This window comes from Dipodomys merriami, unplaced genomic scaffold (assembly GCF_024711535.1).
Source record: "Dipodomys merriami isolate MVZ:Mamm:240054 unplaced genomic scaffold, mDipMer1.0.p SCAF_59, whole genome shotgun sequence".
In the NCBI taxonomy this organism is placed as follows: Eukaryota; Metazoa; Chordata; class Mammalia; order Rodentia; family Heteromyidae; genus Dipodomys; species Dipodomys merriami.
This window is the reverse complement of record NW_027206168.1, coordinates 6,903,840-6,927,691: the sequence shown is the minus strand read 5'-3', so window position 1 is coordinate 6,927,691 and position 23,852 is coordinate 6,903,840. Positions and strand designations below refer to the sequence as shown.

The 23,852-nt window shown below is 39.8% G+C and overlaps 1 protein-coding gene across 1 annotated transcript in view; it reads right to left on the bottom strand.

The window, feature by feature from the left end:
* The window catches only part of Zzef1 (zinc finger ZZ-type and EF-hand domain containing 1), a 155,668-nt gene that overhangs the window by 55,926 nt on the left and 75,890 nt on the right, over positions 1 to 23,852 (bottom strand). Inside the window, exons 20-30 of the mRNA XM_070001745.1 lie at positions 23,051 to 23,172; positions 22,831 to 22,953; positions 21,046 to 21,212; positions 20,881 to 20,962; positions 19,723 to 19,924; positions 17,380 to 17,528; positions 15,521 to 15,761; positions 8,769 to 8,848; positions 5,364 to 5,457; positions 4,216 to 4,678; positions 3,116 to 3,280 (exon numbers count right to left, since the gene is read on the bottom strand). Coding sequence (XP_069857846.1) covers positions 3,116 to 3,280; positions 4,216 to 4,678; positions 5,364 to 5,457; positions 8,769 to 8,848; positions 15,521 to 15,761; positions 17,380 to 17,528; positions 19,723 to 19,924; positions 20,881 to 20,962; positions 21,046 to 21,212; positions 22,831 to 22,953; positions 23,051 to 23,172 — 1,888 coding nt within the window. The remainder of the gene's footprint in view (positions 1 to 3,115; positions 3,281 to 4,215; positions 4,679 to 5,363; positions 5,458 to 8,768; positions 8,849 to 15,520; positions 15,762 to 17,379; positions 17,529 to 19,722; positions 19,925 to 20,880; positions 20,963 to 21,045; positions 21,213 to 22,830; positions 22,954 to 23,050; positions 23,173 to 23,852) is intronic.

Here is a 23,852-nt window from a genome sequence, read left to right as displayed (position 1 = left end):
CCTCTGTTTGACTTCTAAATGAGGCCAGCATGGAAGGCTCAGTCCTGGCCCCTGCTTATTGATTTGCACTCTTTCTAGGTATCATCTATTCTCATGGCTTTTAGTGTGTGCAAGTCCTGGGTCTTAAACTGGTCCTGGATGCTGTCTCAGAGCGAGTTTGCTCAAGGCTAGCATTTACCACTTAAGCCACAACTCTACTTCCAGGTTTTTGGTGGTTAACTGGAGGTCTCACATATTTTCCTGACTGAGTTGGCTTCAGTGATCTTCAGATCTCAGCCTCCTGAGTAGTTAAGATTATAGGTGTGAGCCACTGGTGCCTGACTTAAAATGCAGGTTAAACAAATAGATTATATGTTCATGGCAATCATAAGACCTGACTTCTACATTGAGTCCTGAGTTTTTCCCAGAACCTTAGATTCTGATCTATTTTCTTAGTATCTTTACTTGGTGATCCAAGAAGCAGTTCAAATAATATGGTCAAAAATAAAACAATAGCAGGGTGCCAATGGCTTGTGCCCGGTAATCCTAACTACTCAGGGGTCAGATCTGAGGATCACGGTTTGAAGCCAGCCTGGGTAGAACAGTCCTTGTGAGACTCTTACCTCCAATTAACCACACAAAAACCGGAAGTGACACTGTGGCTCAAAGTGGTAGAATGTTAGCCTTAAGCAAAAGAGCTCAGGGCCAGTGCCCAGGCCTTGAGTTCAAGCCCTATAACCGACAACAATAAAAATAAAAATACGTAAAACAATGTTTGTCCTAATCTGTTTCTTCCATACCCTTTCTTTTCCTCAGTAAAGTATATCACTGTCTACCTAGGTGCTCCAGCTCCAATCATAGGAGTTTCTTTTTTTTTTTTTTTTTTGGGGGGGGGGCGGTGTTCCAGTCGTGGGTCCTGAACTCTGGGCCTGGGCACTGTCCCTCAGCTCTTCAGCTCAAGGCTAGTGCTCTAACACTTGAGCCATAGCGCCACTTCCGGTTTTTTTCTTTTTGCTTATGTGGTGCTGAGGAATCGAACCCAGGGCCTCAGGCATGCAAGGCAAGCGCTCTACCACTGAGCCACCTTCCCAGCCCCAAGGAGTTTCTTTTCTTTTCCCATGATTCCTATCTTTTATTCAATCTCTGTCAATAAATTTGGTTTTATTTAATAATTTAAAAAAATCTTTAAATAGTTGTACATAGGGGGTTTCAATTTAACATGTCAATTTATATAAACAGTGCATCTTGACAGTATCAACCCTTTTGGTCAATCAGTCTTGACTCTCTTACCACCAAAATATATCCTGAATGTTAGTTTTTTTTTCTATCCATCTTCAGGACTACTCCCTGATCCAAATAATTACCATTAGTTGCCTGCACTACAGTATTTCACTGCTTTTTCTACTTCCATCCCTGGCATACACAGCCAGGGATATCTCTCACAAATAGTAATGTGTTACTTCTGGGCTCCAAAAATCTCTAGCAGGCTGAGCGCTGATGGCTCATGCCTATTATCCTAGTTACTCAGGAGGCTGAGATCTGAGGATCTCGGTTCATAGCCAGCCCAGGCAGGAAAGTCTGTGAGACTCTTATCTCCAATTAAACACCAGAAAACCAGAAGTGGTGCCATGGCTCAAGTGGTAGAGTACTTGCCTTGAGCTGAAGAGCTCTCAGAAACAGCACTCAGGCCCAGAGTTCAAGCCCCAAGAGTGACCTCTTCTACCATATCCTCTTTCACTCAGTTATACAAGCTTTCTTTCAGCTCTTCAGGCTTGTTCTCCAACCTAGAGCTCTGCATCATTCCTTCTACCTTTGGTGCTGCCTTTGTCATCTCATCTACTCATTCATTTGCTGGTTTATGTACTATTTTCTTGGCTAGTTTTCCTTGATAAGCTAAAACTACATTAAATCACCAGCCACATGACAGTATTACTATCTGATTTTTCATCTTCCATTTTACTTTACCTGATATTTCTTCATTTATTTTATTTTTTGTGCTAGTACTTGGTTTTGAACTCAGGGTTACACACTCTCACTTGGCTTTTATGTTCAAGGCTGGTACTCTACTTGAGCCATATCCCCACTTTCAGTGTTTTGATTGTTGATTGGAGATAAGAATCTCACAGACTTTTCTGCATAGCCTGGTTTTGAACATCAATACTCAAATCTTACCTCCTAAGCCGCTAGCATAAGCCACTGATGGCCTGCTAAATTTTAAAATATTAAGTTTTAAAAATGCTCTCTCTTGAGCCAGGCACCAGGCAGGAAAGCCTGTCCAGGCAGGAAAGGCCATGAATCTCCAATTAATCACAAAAAAACCTCCAACAACAACAAACTAATAGAAGTGGAGCTGTGGTACAAGTGGTAGAGCACTAGCCTTGAGCAAAAAAGCTCAGGGGCAGTGTCCATGTTCTGAGCTCAAGCTCCAGGACCAGCATCCCCTCCCCCCGCCAAAAAAAAAGTTCTCTTTTACTCTTCAAGAGAATATAAGCTCAATTAGAATAGGGACTTGGGGGCTGGGAATGTGGCTTAGTGGTAGAGTGCTTGCCTAACAGGCATGAAGCCCTGGGTTTGGTTCCTCAGTACCACATAAATGGAAAAAGCTAGAAGTGGCACTGTGGCTCAAGTGGTAGAGTGCTAGCCTTGAGTAAAAAAAGCTCAGGGACAGTGCTCAGCCCTGAGTTTAAGCCCCAGGACTGACAAAAGAAAAACAAAAAAATAGAGACTTGGTCTGTCTTGTCCACTACTGAATATATAACACTTTGAACAGTGCCTGGCACAGAGATACTAAAAAAAAAAAAATTATTGAGTGAAGATTAGAACCACCTTGAGAAGCACTTAAATTAACATCATTATTGTAAATGAATATCATATTTTAGCTCACATTTTCCAGGAGCCAAATAATAATGTGCCCAGGAGAAATATTAAAATATTATTCTGCCTGGTAAAACACAGCTTAATACACATGTTCATGGTACCTACTAAAAAATATGATCCTTTTTTTTCCTTAGGATGACAGAATGAATGTACATTTGTCTTCCACATGGAAATGATAATTATTAATTAGAAAAGATCATTTTTTTTTCTTTAAACTACCTCAGCTTATTTTCCTTGCAGATTTGTCCTTTGTACTTACTTGGTAAAATCTTTCTGGCAGGTCAGAAGTTCCAACAGGAAAAGAACATATGGTGGATGAAAGCAGTGAGGCTGTCCTAGGGATTCTGTACAGTACTGAATTACCCTCAGGGCTTCCAGGATGCTCTTGGCTTGGGCTTTCTTTAAGGAAAGAACCTTTACAACACTGGAGACAGAACTCAAGTCAGACTATGCAGGAAACTGAGTTAGGGTAGGAAAAAAAAAAACACCTATCCTCCTCCCAAGTGCTGAAGCTTTATGAATGAAAAGAAAGTACTGCTGTTGGTTTTAAACACATCATGCAAAGAAGAATATTATACTACCTACTACTTTTACTTAGCAGCATTAAGAATCAGTTGCACACAAATTGTGTGAAGGCACAACTTATTTTGAAAAACTAATTCTGAAAAACTTTGATACATTTACTTGGCTATCAAGAGATAAAGCTTTAATTCATAAGATTAGGAAATTCCTCACTAACTTTCAGGGAGGTAGGTAGGCCTATGGACTGTCAGAAAAGATCAAAACCTGAATTTTTCCCAGGGCTAACAATTTTTTAAGTGGCAGCTACCAAAGGAAATGCTTCCTTAAAAAAACAAGAACAAAAAACAACATTACTGAGATATATTTTACATGCAGTTAATACACAAATCTTAAGTGAAAAACACTTCTTTAAGGGAAAACTCACCACTTTTTTTTTTTTTTTTTTTTTTTTTTGTCGGCCGTGGGGCTTGAACTCTGGGCCTGGGCGCTGTCCCTCAGCTCTTCAGCTCAAGGCGAGCGCTCTACCACTTGAGCTACAGCGCCACTTCCGGTTTTCTGGTGGTTTATTGGAGATAGGAGTCTCACGGTCTCTCCTGCCCGGGCTGGCTTTGAACCGCGATCCTCAGATCTCAGCCTCCTGAGTAGCTAGGATTACAGGCGTGAGCCACCAGCGCCCGGCACCACTTTTTTTTTTTTTTTATCTTGAATATTATAAAACAAGTTTGGTTCTATCCTAAATATCACTTGTCCACTGTTAACATGAACTTCAAGCCTTTGCCTAAACTGGATACCTCTGATTTGAAAAGAGAAAGTATAGGGAGAAAATGACTGGCTCACCTGTCATGTGAGAGTGATTGATCTTTAATGAAGTCCATGGCATCCTTCAACACTGGATATTTCTCTTTTACTGTAGGCAGTGGTCTGGCTTCTTCCATGGATCTGAAAGAGAGTAGCCGGAGTCGCCCTCGGGTGAAGGGTGGCCGCCGGGTAGGTGTGGAAGGTGAGGAGGGCTCCTCAGCAGTGGGCACTTCTGCAGAGGGAGGCCCACTACTTGGTGGCAGCTTTGATGGGACCTCCCAGTCAGGACTGTTGTCTCCGGCAGTTGAGGGGCCTGCTTCTGTGGGAGATGCTGAGGCTTGGAAATGCTCTTCTACCACAGAGCTTGTCCTCTGGTGCCTATCTAGTGGCTGGAGATGATGGGTTTCATTGACAGTCACCAACTTGTCAAAGGTTTCTTCTGAACTTTTGTCCATAGGCAAAAATTTTAGTAACAGAAGACTTTTCTGAATACATTCTTTTGCTAAGTGCAAAAAAATAAAATGATAGAGATAAAGGAAAAATTAAACTTAGTAATTACTTTCAGAGGGAAAAATAATCTATTTACATTTCATCCTCATGAATTCTGCATCTACTGATAGAATACAATCAAACTGTAATTATATGAATCAAGATCATGCCAATACTTTTTTAAAAGCTTTATTATAGTGAACATTCCAAATGTATATAATAATATATAATTTCAAATATAATAAAATGACTATTCTATAGATCCACTGTCTCAATAATTATCAACTCACAAATAATCTTGTTTCCCCCACTCCCAAGGTCTGATGATTTCCATGCAAATGCCAAGCATTACACTTTTTTACCTGTAAAAGTTCCAGGCTAGCTCTGTACAAAAATAGGTTTTCAAAGATATTTTAAAAAATTAATAGCAATTCTTTCATAATTCTTTGAGCTGCATACATGAATCTGAAGCCTCTTAAAAGAAGCAATTAGATGTTCCACTTGAAGCATGTTAGTAAACAGTTCTTTTTGGCATTTTCTCCATTTTTGACATATCTTTGAAAACAACCTTAAGCATCTTTCTTTATCACTTTTCCTATGTCAACACAGACTCAACAATAATTACCAATCAGTTCTGAACAAAACAAAAACAAAACACCTGTTGGACCAGTAACCACGGCTGGTATTGGCATACTCACCTAGGCTCTCTGGGTTCGCCTCTACAGCTTCTGAACTGAGTTTTTCTTCAGCCTCATTCCCCAGGCTCATCAGGGATTTTTGCTTCATCTCTAACTGGGGAGCGAGAAGATTTGAACCACGTAATTAAACTGTCCTGATAGAGCAGCAGGGCAGCACAGAAAGCTACTGCAAATACACACAGTGTTGAAATTATAGAAAACTTCCTGACTATTGCCCAGCTGCTTAGGACGTGGGCTAAACTTGTTTTCTTCATTCTTTGAAGCTGTCTACAAAACTACTTTTAAAGACCTATCTACAAAACTATCTCCTCTACTACATGTGGAAGAAATTTATATACATGACTTTATTATTTTACAAAACTTAAAATACTGGTGCTGAAGGAGACTTTCTCTAAATCCTACCAGTACAGACAAAGCAGCTGAGGTCTAGAGAAATGGAGGCCTTACTACAACCATATATATATCTAGTTTGCTTCAAAAATTGTTGTAATTTTTTTGTCTATGTGTGGAGTTCTGGGGCTTGAAATTAAGGTCTGGGTGCTGTCCCTTAGCTTTTTTATTCAAGGCTAGTGCTCTATCATTTGAGCTACAGCTCAACTCCTGGATGTTTGGAGGTTAGTTGAAGGTAAGAGTCTCATCAACTTTTTTTTTTTGCCTGGACTGGTTTCAAATCATGATCCTCAGATTTCAGCTTTCTGAGTGCAGGATTACAGGTATGAGCCACTGGCACCCAGCTTGTTCTTAAATTTTGAACTCTGTTCTACTCTGATGAGGAGACACCTCTGATGAGGCTGAGACTTCAGGCAGAGAAGGGTACTATGAGAACAGATTGAGGCAATGATCATAGCATGGGTCACAATGCTGACAGCCAGGCAGAAGGCACAAGAGAGGCCAAGGTCTCAAACAGAAAGCCAATATCTTGTGTGTTGGCAGTCTATTCTAGGCTCACCAGAGCATTATCTGTAGCATGCCTTGTCAATAGCCAAAACGTTTTCACCTAAACTCTGTGGCTGAGTTTCTTAGAAACTCTTTTCTTTCAAATTTTACCACTTGGCTTCTCTGTTAGCATACTTTTTTGATTCGTGTTCTACCATTTTTTATGGTGAGTACTCTACCACTGAATTAACTCATCCAGCTGATTCTCCTCCTACCATCTGATGATGATGTCTTTTAATTTCTTCTAAGAGATTTTATTTACTTTAGTTTCTAACTATCCAACATAATTTGGGCACTAACCATGGTCTAGTCAGACCAAGGCTGTGTGTTTGTAAACTCATACTTTTAATAAAAATAACGATTAAAAATAATTTAAAGTTACCCTCTGTCTTCACATGTCTCTGACACATCAGTCACTTAGATTATCCACCAAGTTCTCTAGCTAGATGTCTCAGATAACAGGTCCAAAGCTGAATTTCTTTCCTAATTCATAAATCAAAGATTGCTTTTCCTATCCTGATCAATGTTTCTCCTCCCTACCAAGTAATCCATCAAAAATTGAACTATCCTTCTTATTCACTACTCAAATCCTTCACAACGCCCTATGATTATTTCATCTCAATTGCAAAAGCTATTCTTTTTTAGTTACTATAATTAAGTCTTTTGTTTTCAATTTCTTTTTTTTTTCTTTTCTGTCAGTACTGAGCCTCTCAAAAGGTTTTGCTCAAGGCTGGCACTTTACCATTTGAGCCACACCTCTACTTCTGGCTTTTTGCTGATTAAATGGAGACAAAGATCTCCCCAATGTGTCTGTCTAGAACTGGCTTTGAACCCCAATCCTTGGATCTCAACCTCCTGAATAGCTAGGATCACAGACATGAACCACTGGTGCCCACCTAGCTTTTGTTTTCAATTTTGTTATCCATTCTCTACCCATTTGCTTATATTTTTTTTTTCTCAATTACTATCCAGGGTTAAAGATGCATACAAATATATACCATGTGAGTTCAAATCCCATACTGGCAAAAAAAAAAGATGTAAATAATATAAAGAATATCACTAATGTTTGATTACTTTCATACCTAAGAATAAAAAACAATTCTCCTGATTTCAGTGTTCAGCATTTCTATGTATTTGTATAATTATATCACGCATTTATATATAACATGAAAATCTGGCTTGTATTAAAACATATAAGAATTATCATACTTAAGCATATTTACACTTTTCTTTTTTTCTTTTATCAAATCTATTGAAAGATAACATTGCTGATACATGTGGCTTTATTTCTTTCACTTTTGTTGTAATATTACTCATATCATATATTAATATACAATTCCTTTACTTTTTTTTGTTGTTGTTGGTCATGGGGCTTGAACTCTAGGCCTGAGCACTGTCCCTCAGCTCTTCAGCTCAAGGCGAGTGCTCTACCACTTGAGCTACAGGCCACTTCCAGTTTTCTGGTGGTTTATTGGAGATAAAAGTTTCACAGACTTTCCTGCCCGGGCTGGCTTTGAACCACAATCCTCAGATATCAGCCTCCTGAGTAGCTAGGATTACAGGTGTGAGCCACCGGCGCCGGGCTACAATTCTTTTCTTTTCCCTACCAATAGACATTTAGTTCTTCCAGGTTGGACTGTCACAACCAATGCTGCAGTTATTTTTAAAATATGTCACAGATCTTTTACCTTACTGAAACTATCAACGGCTGCCAGTATCTAAGGCAATTCTTTTCTTCCAGGTATGAGGAATTTCCCACAGTGGCATTACTTTGGGTTTATTGAAAGAAATGAAAGGGGTTTAATTAAACCCCTTTAATGTTTACTCTGAACATTTTTTTTTTTTTTTGTCGGCCGTGGGGCTTGAACTCTGGGCCTGGGCGCTGTCCCTCAGCTCTTCAGCTCAAGGCGAGTGCTCTACCACTTGAGCTACAGCGCCACTTCCGGTTTTCTGGTGGTTTATTGGAGATAGGAGTCTCATGGTCTCTCCTGCCCGGGCTGGCTTTGAACCGCGATCCTCAGATCTCAGCCTCCTGAGTAGCTAGGATTACAGGCGTGAGCCACCAGCGCCCAGCTTACTCTGAACATTTTTAACACTCACTAATTTATGATTTCAAGGGTTCTAAATTACTTTACGCCTATTCATTACACTGAAATTTAGTTTTTTTAAAAATTTGTATGGCTGGGAATGTGGCTTAGTGGTAGAGTGCTTGCCTAGCATGCACAAAGCCCTGGGTTCGATTCATCAGTACCACATAAACAGAAAAAGCTGGAAATGGTGCTGTGGCTAAAGTGGTAGAGTGCTACCCTTGAGCAAAAGAAGCTCAGGGACAATGCCCAGGCCCTGAGTTCAAGCCTCAGGAATGGAAAAAAAAAAAATCATAAAATAATACTCTTGGGAAAAAAGTTTCTAACATCATAGTGGGAAAACCTAAATTATATGAAAATCACATGAGAAGGAAAATCTTACCATCCATATTCGAATACCATCTGCCAGGGAATACACCTGTGCAAACTCTTCACTCAGGGCTATCTTGCCCCCGCTATTTACTAGGGAAAGGAGAGAAGAAGTTACATTCAGTTAATTCAATTCACTAATGCAGCATTGCACACAAAATATTCTTTGAATCTCCTGAAATACAGAAAAGTTTTCCTGACACACAGATAAGGATGTTTGTAAAAGCCTTGGGGGAAAATCACTAAGTCACAAATACATAATTTGGGTTCCCTACGTTACTTCAGACTAACCTGGTTCAAATAAATACTTTCTAAAATGGAATTACTATTTAAAGTGGATAAAATCTTAAATTTAAATATAAAAATACTAAAAGTAATTTTAATGCTAAAATTAAATTTTAAAATAGAAAATAATTCATGGTATGTGTTAAATAAAAAAAAAAAGTTTTGAAACAGTATAAACAAAATTATCTCAGCCAGGCACCTGTGGCTCATGTCTGTAATCCTAGCAACTCAGTAGGTTGAGATCTGAGGATCACAGTTAGAAGCCAGCCTGGGTAGGAAAGTCCATTAGACTCTCATCTCCAATAAAATACTCAGAAAAGGCTAGAAGTGGAGCTGTAACTTAAGTGGCAGAGTGCTAGCCTTGAGCAGAAGCTCAGGACAGCACCCAGGTCCTGAGTTCAAGCACCAAGATGGGCAAAAAACAAAAAACAAAACAAAAAACCCCACCTCACTCTAAAAGTGGCACCAGTGGCTCACACGTAATCCTAGCTATTTCAGGCAGCTGAAATCTGAGGATTATGGTTCAAAGCCAGACTGGACAGGAAAGTCCTGTCAGACTTTTTTTTTTTTTTTTTTTTTTGGTCAGTCATAGGGCTTCAACTCTGGGCCTGAATGCTGTCCCTGAGCTCTTCAACTTAAGGCTAAGCACTCTACCACTTTAGCCACAGCGCCACTTTGGTTTTCTGGTGATTTATTGGAGATAAAGAGTCTCAGGGACTTTCCTGCCTGGGCTGGCTATGAACTGCAATCCTGAGATCTCAGCCTCCTGAGTAACTGGGATTACAAGTATGAGCCATTGGTGTCCAGCCCTGTGAGACTTTTATCTCCAATTAACCACCAGAAAAGTGGAAGTGGCACTGTGGCTCAAAGTGGTAGAGAACCAGCCTTGAATTCACTCAGAGACAGCGCCCAGGCCCTGAGTTCAAGCCCCATGACTGACAAAAGTAAAACAGTAAAATAATTTATAATATATGTAATATGTAACGTGATAGATTATATATATGAATACATCTAGATAAAAGGCTAGTTGAGTATTTAGAAAAATGTTGAGAGGTGCTCTTCACATGGGGAGAATAAAGTTGACAATTATTTTAAGCTTTTCTTTGTTTCTACTTGAATGAGTGTATTTTTATAACTAGTTATCCCCCCAAAATATATTTATGGGAGCACTGGGGTTTAAACTTTGAGCCCCATGCTTGCTAGGCAGGCTCTCTACCACCTGAGCTACTATACTAGCCCTTTTTGCATGGGTTATTTTTGTGATAGGGTTTGCTTTCTATCTGGGCCATCCTGGACCAATCCTCCTATTTGTGCTTCTCCATTTTGCTGGAATGACAGGCACCCAGTCACTGGTTGAGTCTTGAGAACATTTTTTGCCTGGATCAGCCAAGTAGCTAGGATTAGAGGCTTGAGCTATCATTCTCAGCCCAAAATAAGTTTTGTAAGAAAATCTTAAGAAGGGCTGGGAATATGACAGTGGTAGAGTGCTTGCTTAGCATGCATGAAGCCCTGGGTTCAATTCCTCAGTACCACATAAACAGAAAAAGCCAGAAGTTGGGCTGTGGCTCAAGTGGTAGAGCGCTAGCCTTGAGCAAAAGAAGCTCAGGGACAGGGTCCAGGCCCTGAGTTCAAGCCCCAGGACTGGCCAAAAAAAAAAAGACTTATGAAGTCTTTTTTAAATGAAGCCTTTTCTCTTCACTCAAAAACCAAAATATAATAATTTATAACAGATGAAGTTCTCTGTTGCATCAATTTATAAAACATTAAATATTGTCTGAAAGTCTAGATATGTCAGGCTTTATATCATGCATTGGAAATAAAAAAGGCATCATCCCTGCTTATGCAGCTTACACTCTAGTTGTAAAACATCTCATGCCAGACACTATACCAATGGGAATAAAACACTGAGAAAAAGACACCATCCCTTCCCTCATGCAGCTTATTCTCTAGTTGAAAAACACCTCTCTTGCTTCCTAGCCACCAAGAAGCAAGTAGGTTTCCTGTACTTTATGTTCTTCCTCCATGATGTTTCTGCCTTGCCTAGATCTAAAAGCAATAGATCAGCTGACCATGCAGTGAAACCTCTGAAACCTGAGAGCTGAACAGATGCTAACATCATTGTCATAGACCTTCTAGCCTCTGACCCTATGAGCCAAAATAAACTAGTATTCTTTATAAATCACCCAGTCTGTTATATATTCTGTCATAACAACAGAAAGTTGACTAACACAGAATACCAACTCTATGTCTAGAAAGCTACATAAAAAGTTTGTATGAGGGGCTGGGAAGGTGGCTCAGTGGTAGAGCGCTTGCCTTGTATGCTCAAGGCCCTGGGTTCGATTCCTTAGCACCACATAAGCAAAAAAGAAAAAAGCCGGAAGTGGCGCTGTGGCTCAAGTGGTAGAGTGCTAGCCTTGAGCTGAAGAGCTGAGGGACAGCGCCGAGGCCCAGAGTTCAGGCCCCACGACCGGACCCCCCCCAAAAAAAGTTTGTATCGACACTGATATGCAAGTTAGGAAATCTGAGTTGGGCATCATTTAGTGAATTAACAAAAATTTGACTGCAGTGGTTTAAATCAGAAAGCTATTTATTGTTCACTTAACACTGGCATTTTGAATTTTTTATGTTGGCCTCTAAGAACTTTCTTTTTTTTTGTCAGTTATGGGGCCTGAACTCTGGGCCTGGGCACTGTCCCTGAGCTCTTTAGCTCAAGGCTAGTGCTCTACCACTTTAGCCACAGTGCCACTTCCAGCTTTTTCTGCTTATGTGGGGCTGAGGACTCGAACCCAGGGCCTCATGCATACAAGGCAAGCACTCTACCACTAAACCATCTTCCCAGCCTCATCTAAGAACTTCCTTTTGAAAAAAAATTTTAAACTAAAATGACATACAAACAATTGCAAAGTCAACTAGTTATATTGAAATAGTCACCTGTATACCAAAACATAAATTTATGATGATAGACATGTGCTTTCTAGTAACTCATTAAATAAGAGTTAGTAGCAGGACTAACAGTGAGTAGAAGTATGGATATTCACAAAGACTCAGAAGTAAGAGAGATGTGATAGAAAACTGGACTGTTTTAGAGACTAGTAAAATCATTATAAGCAGACTACTGGTATATACTAACACTTATGGTTGAGCATTCAAAGGCAAATAATGAACATAGTTTTAAAAACTGGAAGAAAGAGAATTCTTTCCATATAATACAAGAAAGATAAGCTGAGGCTAGGAATGTGGCTTAGTGGTAGAGTACTTGCCTAGCATACATGAAGCACTGGTTTGATTCCTCAGTACCACACAAACAGAAAAAGCCAGGAGTGGTGCTGTGGCTCAAGTGGTAGAATGTTTGTCTTGAGCTGAAGAGCGTAAGAACAGCGCCTAAAACCAGAGTTCAAGCCCCACAACTGATTTAAAAAAAAAAAAAAGAACTTGTGAGTAGTTCTTTGATGCAGTATCTGTATTGTAAAGGCATTCACAGAGCAGAGATAAAATATATGCCTTTCAAACAACAAAGGGGTTGAGGATGTAGCTCAGTGGCACAGTGCTTGCCCAGCTTGCAAAGTCCTGGTTTCAATCCCCAACACTGAAGTTTAAAAAAAAAAAAAAAAGGACAAGTATTTATCTAGGATATTTCTAGTTCCTATTTCTTTTTGTGTCAGTACTGTGGCTTGAACTCTGGCCATAACTCTCTAGCTTGTCTCTTTGCTCACAGATGTCGTTCTACCACTTGAACCACAACTCTAGATCTGATTTTTTTTTTTTTTTTAGAGGGGAGTGGGCAGTGGGGTTGGCTAACTGGAGATGAGTCTCAAGATTTTTTCTGTCTAGGCTGGCTTCAAACTGCAATCCTCAGATCTCAGCCTCCTAAATAGCTAGGATTATAAGCATCAGCTACTGGTTTTCTTTTCTTTTTGTACCAGTCCTGGGGCTTGAACTTAAGGGTCTGAGCACTGTCTTTCAGCTTATATGCTTAAGGCCTACCACTTAATTACAGCCCTACTTCTGGTTTTTTTTGGTAATTAATTGGAGATAAGAGTCCCATGGACTTTTCTGTCAGGGCTGACATCAAACTGAGATCCTCAGATCTAGCCTCCTGAGTACTAGGATTATAGGTATGAGCCTCTGGTGCTGGGCTAGTTTCCATTTCTTTTTCTTTTCTTTTTTGGTCGGTTGTGGGACTTGAACTCTGGGCCTGGGTGCTGTCCCTCAGCTATTCAGTTCAAGGCTAGCGCTCTTACCACTTGAGCCACAGCACTACTTCTGTTTTTCTGATTTGTTTATTGGTAGTAAGAGTCTCACGGACTTTCCTGCCTGGGCTGGCTTTGAACTGTGATCCTCAGAGCTCAGCCTCCTGAGTAGCTAGGAGTATAGGCCTGAGCCACCAGTGCCCTGCCCAGTTTCCATTTCTGATCGTGTGCTTCTCTATTGCAAACACATATGTGTTTGAATTTTCCCCCCACAGTGAAAGTCAAATGTTTTCAACTTTTAATCTACAAGTTTTTCATATTTCTGATGAAAAAGACAATCCAGCTTTCTTACTATAACTTAATTACTATATACGTTTATACACACACATTTTTATTTTCCCTCAAAAAACTATGTGGAGGAAGTGGCGCTGTGGCTCAAGTGGTAGAATGCTAGCTTTGAGCTGAAGAGCTGAGGGACAGCGCCCAGGCCCAGAGTTCAGGCCCCATCACTGACCAAAAAAAAAAAAAAAGCTGAATCTTAGAGCCCAAGCAACACTCTGCCAATTCCAGTCAGTCTCATGATTTAAGAAAAACAAAAACAAGCCGGGCGCTGGTGGCTCACGCCTGTAATCCTAGCTACTCAGGAGGCTGAGATCTGAGGATCGCGGTTCAAAGCCAGCCCGGGCAGGAGAGACCGTGAGACTCCTATCTCCAATAAAACCACCAGAAAACCGGAAGTGGCGCTGTAGCTCAAGTGGTAGAGCGCTCGCCTTGAGCTGAAGAGCTAAGGGACAACGCCCAGGCCCAGAGTTCAAGCCCCACGACCGACAAAAAAAAAAAAAAAAGAAAAAAAAGAAAAACAAAAACAAAAACAACAACAAAAAAAAACCATGTGGAAGCCAAGTGCTAGTGGCTCAAGCCTATATTCTTAGCTATTTAGGAGGCTGAGAACTGAGGATCACTGTTTGAAGGCAGCCCAGATGGAAAAGTCTATATCTAATAAACTATTCAGAAAAGGCCTGAAGGGGTATTATGGCTCAAGGGAGATATACTCCACAGAGTTTAGGGGAGATATACTTTTCCACATGACATTTGTTTCTACTCATGTCTCAATGTAGTTTTGTGTGGCTTTTTCCTTTTCTTTTCTTTTCTTTTTTTTGGTACTGGGGATCAAATACAGGATGTCCACTTGCCAGATAAACACTTTGCCACTGAGCTATACTCCAGCCCTTGAGTACATTTTTTAAAGGAGATAAGAATTAAGAAGTAGTCACCAAGATATTTTACAACTAGGAAATATAACCTGCAATATGAGATTAAAGGAGTGGTATAGATTATAGAACCATAAAGGCAATTTTAACAGGAACAAGAGCAACAACCACCTACTCTAAAAAGGCATTTATTCTTGCTTATTTCTTCTGCACTGGAAAGAACATGTCCTGCAAAAGTGCTCTGAAAATCCATACCTTATCTTTAGATAGGGCTTGAAATGCTTTTCCCTTGAATGTACATGAGTATACAGGGAGACATTTTCTTTTTTTGTACGTTCTACCAGCTGCAGGTTACACACACACACACATGCACACCCACATCCACACACCACACACACACATGCATACCCACATCCACGCACACGCACGTGTGTGTGTGTGTGGATGTGGGTGTGCATGTGTGTGTGTGCACATGCGTGTGTGTATTCATTTCACAAAGATGCTACCCTGGGGAACACAAGGAAAGAAAGTAGTGAGAACTAGGCTAACCCAAAGGAAGCCTAGTGGGATATGCCATAAAGAAGCTGCAAGTCCAAAGGTAAGAGTTAATACCTTCATCTTCTTCCTTCTACATGTTATTAGCACATTCAATAACATTGTAGGTTCTAATCAGAATTTCTTAGATTTTTAGGGGTAATCAATATTAACTTAATTTTACAGAGGACAATATCAAAGTGCAGAAAGGTTTTTTGGTTAACCAACAGCTGAACAACGTGGAGTTTCTGAGGTTGCATTACAACCCACATTAATTTTTCTTTCAATTCAACTACTTAGCAGTTTCCCATGAGAATTCTGGATAAGGATAAAGCATTTGCTAATTCTTAAAGTCAAGGCTATTTGCTGTACACTACAATCTGCTAACCATCAATTGGTCCTCAATCTCTTCACCACCAAGTACAACTAACAAGAAGAAGGTATAGGAATCTGTTCATTTTTTTAAAATCTTCATTTAAGTTAGGCCTTCTTAAACCTTAGCAATTAGTCCTCAGATCAAACATATTCCCTGTAATATAAGTTACCATATTTTTGCAGCTTCTCATATAAATCTGGAGTGCGATACACCAGAGCAGCAAAGGTGGCGTTCACAGCTTGATCAATAGTGGAACCAGCAACTATATCTGTCTTTGGGGCCTGTTTTCTACATGCCTGTATGAATCCTTTGAACAGTTCTGAATTTGGCCCACAGAAGTTCTGAGCAGGCTCTGACTGGGCAAAATCAAGGAGAAAACGCCGGCAGGGATCGTCAGGGATTTTCTTAACCTGGGAACAGGAAAAAAAAAAATCACGTTTAACATAGTCATTAAAAAAAAAAATCTGCTGAGTACCTACTAAGTCAAAATGGAAGCATAAAATATAGTGCTTGTTCTATTTTAGAGAGAACAGACAAACATATGGGTTTTTAAAAAGGTATATAAATAAAACAAGAACATTAAAACTAGCAGTACCATAAAACAAAATATTGGCTGGTGCCAAATGCCTAGAGGGGATACCCAGTGCTAAGAATTCAAAGGAGAAAATTCCAGGCAGGTTAAAGTAATCAAGAAAAGCCTCCTGGAGGACAGGGCTAAGGGCTATATCCTGGAGGATGAGTAGTTGTGACCCTAAGAAACACAACTACTAGCAGAGTTAAGAGTCAGCAGGGAGACTGACCTGGCCTGATGTCTCAGTTGGGGAGTGATGTGAACTAGAATCAGATAGGTAAGGTGAAAGGAGACTGCAGAGAGCCTTGACTGTCACATTGAGGAGATTAGACTTCACCCTGTGGGCAATGGGGAGCCATTAATTGAGCTTGGCAGTGTAATGACAAGATAATGTAGTGATTTAAAAAAACAAAACAAAAACAAACAAAAAAAAAACAAAAAAGACTTGGGAGTACCAATGTAATAATGCAAGCACAAGATGGAAGTCTAGATAAAGATGGAGGAAAGCAGAAATGAAGAGTAAAGTTGAGGAGGAAGGGACAAAGAAGGGCTTGCAGTTGACTAGAAAGGAAGGGCACAAGCAGCACAGGGACGCAGGATAGATAGAGAGCAGTGACTGAAGGACAGGTCTGGGCAAACAATGACCAGGACCGAAATGAGCTGAGAAGACATTATGTTTTTACCCTTTGGAATTAATGGGAATCAGAATGATTGAAATGGAAACACTTAATGGGAAGATAGATACCAGGCCCTGGGAGAACCAGAGCTGGTAACTAATATTTTAGAATTATTCCCACAAATGGGACAGAAAAGAGAGAAGAGAGGACAAAGTCTTGGACTGTGAGAAAGGGAAAGATGCCTGAATAAAGCCTACGCTTTAGAGAAGGAGGAATAAGTTAGTAAAGAAGGCAGACAGAATAGTGAGATGTAAGAAAAGCATGTGGACTGTCATAGGACCAAAAGAAGAAAGTCTGGAGGAATTAGATTCACCACAGAGGTAATAGAGACTAATAGAGGAAGAATTGTTGTATTTATCAATTAACCACAGAATACTTGGGAGGAGAGAAGAAAAAGAAGAGAAAGGAAGATCAAATAGCAGAGTAAGAAAAAAGAAGGATAAGAAGTAGAAACAAAGAGCTACCTTGTTTTGTTTCTAAAATATTACACACCTACTACAGCTAAATGGAGACCAAAAGAGATGACACAAATTATTAAAGTGTGGCTCAGTAGGCATTTGCATACTTGATGACACCATTAAGAGATGTTTACTGCAAGAAAATTATTTTTCACGGAAGAGCCATTCATTACATACTTTTGAGCACCCATGGAACATTAGCCCCTTGAGTTAACACAGTAGCTAGCAGCTTAAAGGAGGTGATAACACTAATATTTACAACTTAAAATAATAAGTATTAATAAACAACTTTCACCCAGACAGTTGACAGACAAATAAATACCTCCTTCTCATTCTGATGTAGGTGAGTGGGCCAGCTTGCTTCTAATTCCAACCCTGGACAAATCTGATGCCTGAAGACAGGTTTCCACAATGGTGAGTTCAGTACTGAAGCCATTTTTGCCTGTGGTACTGCCAGGTTACTGCCTAACTCTGAAGAGAAAGTGGCTTATGAGAGTTCTATTTTTAGCTCATTCCCTTGAAATTCTTTGAAAGAAACTGATTGTTTAAGACTTGGAGAAAATTTATTCACATTTTTCATAATGGAATTGTGACATATCATAAATATACATTAAAGATTAACCTTAACCTGAAATGCTACTGTCTTGTCGGACTTCAGCTACAATTTCTGGTTTATTAAACTGAAACTGAAGGTTTCAGTTCTGAGGCCTACCAGAAAGCTATTTAGGAATTATGGGAAAATATCACAATTTTTAAACTTCATTTTATATAAACAAATAATTATTCTGAATATTCTGAAAATAAAGTACAGGTAGAAATCAATAAAATGTCAATAGTTATCTTTGACTATTAAGATTAAAGATGATTTTGCTTTTCTTTTGGATTTTCTCTGCTTTTATCTTAATTAGTTACTATTTTTTATGATATTGGGGCTTGAACTCAGGTTCTCTAACTCTTGTTTGGCTTTCTCACTCACAACTGATGCTCTATCTCTTGAGCCATGCTGGTGTACACTGGGGCCTGCCTGCACTCTACCACTTGGGCCACATCCTACTTCTAGCTTTTCATTGGTCAATGGGAGATAAGAGTCTTATGGTCTTTTCTTCCTGAGCTGGCTTCAAACATTGATCCTCAGGTGCCAGCTACTAGTATGGGCCCTGTTTTTTTGTGTTTTTTTTTTTTGGTAGATCGTGGGGCCTGACCTCTGGGCCTGAGCCTGTCCCTCAGCTCTTCAGCTCAAGGCTAGCTCTCTACCACTGAGCCATCTTCGTAGCCCCCATTCTTGGATTTTTGCTGGTTAATTAGAAATAAAGATTCTCTTGGATTGCTCTATCCAAGATGTCTTCAAATCATGATTCTCATATCTCAACCTCCTGAGTAGCTAGGGTTATAGGTATGGGTCACTGGTACCAGCCAATGTCACTTTTTTTTTTTTTTTTTGGTCCAAAATTGGAACTTGAACTTGGTATCTAACACTTTTATCCACTGGCTGGCATCTAACACTTGAGTCATGCATCCAATACTCCAATGTCATGTTTTTGTGTTTTTGCTGGTCCTAAGGCTTAAACTCAGGACTTGGGCATTGTCCCTGGGCTTTTTTGCTCAAGTCTAGCATTCTACCACTTGAACCACAGCTCTACAATTGCCTTTTTTGAGTGCTTCATTAGAGATAAGTCTCATAGACTTTCATGCCCAGGCTAGCTTTGAACCTCAATCCTTAGCTACTCAATCTTGAGTAGCTAGGATTAAGGTATGAGCCACCTGTGACCAGCCTAAGTCACTTTTTTTTGTTGTTGTTGGTGGTGGTCATGGGGCTTGAACTCTGGGCCTGAGCACTGTCCCTCGGCTCTTCAGCTCAAGGTTAATGCTATACCACTTGAGCCACAGTGCCACTTTGGTTTTTTGGTGGTTTACTGGAGATAAGAGTTTCACGGGTTTTCTTGCTTTGAACTGCGATCCTCAGATCTCAGCCTCCTGAGTAGCTAGGATTACAGGCGTGAGCCACTGGCACCCGCCAAAGTCACTTTTTAATAGAGATGTTTTTAGTTACCAAGAGCATGATTACTACTGAGATGCCTCATAACCTTCCTCATAACCCTTTAACCACATAACTTTCGTTTGTATCTAGAAAGTGACCATTTAGGATGAATGATATTTATTTTTACAATCAGAAAAATGTTAAAAAAATTATATAGATATAAAATACTCCAAAAAGATTTATTTTACGAATATATCCCTTGGAACAAATGATAAGAAGTTGATTAATGTATTTTAGGATAATATATATATTCACATACCTATTTATGTTCATATAAATTTCACTTAAACAACAATTAAATGACTATATTTCTACCTTATAGTTGGAGTATACTTAAATCTCTAAAAATGACTATGCTGCTGCTAAAAAAAAGCAATTTCCCAATTGTCCTCCATAGATAGAGGGCATCCACAACATACTTTGTGATAGGGCCAAAGCCTGAGTCAAGAGACTTCCCAATGGTGCCCAGTGGGCAAACTGTTTTGATTTGGTTTAAAGAAAACTAAAAAGAAACATTATTAATACCTTGCTCTATCGTGATGTGGAGACAACCTATGAGAGAGAGTTCCTACGTTGCTCTTCAACACAGTTGTAATGAGAAAGGAAGGGACAAGACTGTGAACTTACGATGCACAGACTTGAGTGCCATACACTGGGAGGCAAGGCGGCCCATTAGTCGAGAGACAAGGAGTTGCAAGTCTAACCCCCAAGACACGGCAACATCAGGCAGGCCGTAGGCAGTGACAGTGAATTTGTAGCCCCACTCATTATTACTGCTGTCAGAATGAAAGAGGAACTGAAGCCGAGGACCATCCTTAAAGGTCACTTTCTAGAGACAAACAAAAGTCATGTGGTCAACAAGATGGAAGGAGGCAACAACTCAGCAGTAAACATGTTCTTTATGACTCAACAAAATCTTAAAAGCCGTCTCCGTTTCTACAAGTTTGAAATTATTAAGGGAGAAATGTACACAGATGATACTAAAACACAAAGCTCACAACTACTTTAGAAAGCAGAATTAGTAGAAAACTGCTGCTCAGCTTCCTAAAACTCAAGTGACTATCTGCTGCTTAGCCAGTGATCATTGGCTCAGTTCTTTGTTCTCCACCAAGACGCTAGATAGGAGACAGAAGTAAACAGTCTGAAGCAGGCTCCCAGGAGACAGAAGTAAACAGTCTGAAGCAGGCTCCCGCCCAGAGATTAAGCATATCTGTCAGCTGGGGCTCCTATCTTTCACCTCGGTTTAAGTCTTTCTCTTGGATCCACTGGCCCTTCTGAACTCAGATTAACAGCTCTTTAATTTACTCTGGACAACACTGGGTATTAGCAAATTTCCTATGAAGAGCCAGATAGTTAAATTTTTAGCTTTTGTGGGCTACATAATCTCTACTGCAACTGTTCCTCTCTACAAGTAGACTATCAAAGCAACTGTTAGAAATATGGGTGTGGTTACATTCTAGAAATGTGCCAGTATTAAGGGTTGTACTTAGAGCTTTGAGTCTTTTTCAGTTATTTTGCTCATGGCTGTCACTCTACCATTCAAACCATGCCTCCACTCTGGCTTTTTGCTGGTTGAGATAGGGCTCTCTTAGATTTGTCTACCTAGGCTAGCTTCAAACCTTATTCCTGAGATATCAACCTGCTATAGGATTTTGAACATTATGAACTTGAGCCACCAGAGCCTAGCTAGTCCTTCTTTTTCCAAACACCATACTTTTATTGCTCTAAAGTTGGAAAAAGGACAAGAATTGCTACAGAAATACTTGTTTTGGGAATATGACTCACCTTAGGCCACTTATAAGTACCAACTTTTGTGTCATAGCGTGTCTTCCCACCTCTAGAGTCTGTAAATTCCAGATAATCATACCTGTGAAGGCATAATCTCTATTATATTCTTTCTCTTGTTTTTGATCCACTATTGCTTGGAAGAAAAAAACATGTGAGTCTTACCGCTTTTCAGTTTCACACCTCTCATCAAATTCCACTTCAAAATAGGTTGCCCCTGGGCTAACAAAGACAGATACTTCATGGCAGTTATTTTCATAGTTATGGGCAGATTCCTTGGTCCATGTATGTAGTACCACAGGCTGTTCCTGCTGCCAGGTCTCAACATCCAGCTAGGCAGATAAATGAGTAAGAGAAAATTCCAGATATTACTACACAACCAACTGTCACAATAGACTATCAGTGCTGTAGATCACAGGCTTTGACAGTCCTGATGAAATTTTACACAAGCTAATCTGATTTTCCTGTCTACACAGAGATCAATAGACATCTATCACTTAGCAGAAGTGCATTAGGATTATACTTTAGGGACTCATGCTTTTATCTTTTAGCAGTGACAGAACAATTTTTAAAAATAACTACTGGTATGAATTCCACTGGAGAAAAACACTGAATTAAAAGTTTAAAGAGCTCACATTTTTATTTAGGACCTTGGCAAGTCTAAGACCACTTTTTTTTTCCCTCTTAAAAAAAAAAGGGAAGTGGGCACCAAGAGCTCATGATTCTAATCCTAGTTACCCAGGAGGCTGAGATCTGAGGATTGCAGTTTGAAGTCAGCTTTGTCAGAAAAGTCTTATCTCTAATTAAAAGCCAGAAGTGGCTCAAGTGGTAGAATGCTAGTCTTGAGCAAAAGGAGCTGAAGGATAGTGCCCAGGCCCAGAGTTCAAGCCCCAATAGTGCCAAAAAAAAGATTAGGATTGGATGCTGTGGCTCAAGTAAGCACTGGCTTTGAGCTGAAGAGCTCAGGGACAGAGCCCAGGCTCAGTTTAAGCCCCACAACCAACAAAAAAAATCAGGGTTGGAGGCATGATTTAGTTGGTTGGTAGAGCACTACCCAATGAGCCAAAGCAACAGGTACTAAGTTTGAGTTCCAGTCTTACACTAAAATACAGAATAAGAAAATAAAAAAAGATCTGCCAAATGTATATGCCCTTTCTACTACCATCAGGCAGTTAAAGACTATGAACAAATGTTATATAATAAAAATTAAGTATGGGAGATAATTCTTTTAAATACTAAATCTTCTTATTTGTCTTTTCATGTACATTTTCTCTTTTAGACTTCATTTTTTGTGTGTGTGTGCCTGTCATGGGGCTTGAACTCAGGGTCTTGGTGCTGTCCCTGAGCTTTTTCATTCAAGACTAGCATTCCACCACTTGATCCACAGCTAGAGCCTACCCTTCCTCATCTGTCCCCCTCCCTCCAACTGGTTATTTGGAGATAAGAGTCTCACAGGCTTTCCTGCCTGCACTGGCTTCAAATTGAGATCTTCAGATCTCAACTCCTGAGTAGTTAGTATTACAGGTATGAGCTACAAGCACCTGGCTAGACAAATCTTTCAGACTTTATTTACATAGATTTTATGTAACTTAATATACTCTAAAATGATTAGATAAATTATACTGCTTTTCTGCCTCCTTTCTAATGCTAATGACAAATCAAGATGACATTTACTATCCTTGTTGGCAAAAATGCCAATAAAGCTTCTAGAGGCAATTTATTTGTATACAGCTGTAGTCCAATATGTTTTATTGGGTAGAGTCATATCTCTCTGAAGAGAGGAAGCAATACGGGTTCAGGGCCATTTACTATCCTTGTTGGCAAAAATGCCAATAAAGCTTCTAGAGGCAATTTATTTGTATACAGCTGTAGTCCAATATGTTTTATTGGGTAGAGTTATATCTCTCTGAAGAGAGGAAGCAATACGGGTTCAGGGCCAACTGAAGTTACCTTGCTCAGTCCTCCTTCAGGGTCATTGCAGAGCTTCTTCAACAGCTCTGTCAAGGTACTGAACTCTCTCAAGAGAGTACAGTGTGAAATGTCCAAAGAACAGAAATCTAGGAGATAGATGACCTAAAGGAAGATGAAGGAAGTACTCAGTATTCACTGCACATGCTGGTATTTCCACCAGTCCCCTCCTTGCTTATTGCAAATAGCCACTTCTCCTTACCAGTTGACGAGCTGCCATGGAAAACACTGAATTACACAGTTTTTCTACTATGGTTTTTCCACTATACTGTGACAAAAGGGATTCCAAAATCACTCTCATGCTTGCCAGAAACTGTCCCACATCTATCAAAACATAAAGTAGTTAATGTTTTATATGGTAAGAACATCATTTACTACATTATTACCGAGGGCAAAGCTAGGGAGGGCTATAGAAGCTGACTACCAAAGCAGGGAGAAGGGAACAGCAGATCACAAGACCATTAAGCATCATTCAAATAAACAATGTCAATCTAATTTCCTCTGAAAGGGAAAAGCAGTGAAAATTTCAGTAGTTGGTATGACAGATAGTTAAGTTTAAGGTGATTTTTTTTGACTTTGTTGCTTTTCAATGAAGTGGAGATATCACTCTAAGTTATGTCTGTGATCCCAGCTCTCAGAAGGCTAAGGAAGAAATGAGAATTCAAGGGCAGCCTGGAGGACAGCAAGTTCAAGGCCAACATGGGCTACACAGTGAAAACTTATCTAAAAGAAGTGGTGCTGCCTGTAGTCCTAGCTACTTGGGAGGACTGCAGTTTAAGGTCAGCCTAGACAAGAAGTTTGAGAGAACTCATCTTGAGAGCCTCATTTCAACCATAAAAATCTGAACATATGATTATATATTTGTAGCTCCAGATATCTGGGAAATACAAATAGGAAAACTGCAGTCCAAGCTGGCCCAGACATAAATGTAATATTTGAAAAATAAGTTAAATAAAAAGGGGGTGTGGCTGAGTTATACCTGCTTAGCAAGCATAAAGCCCTGA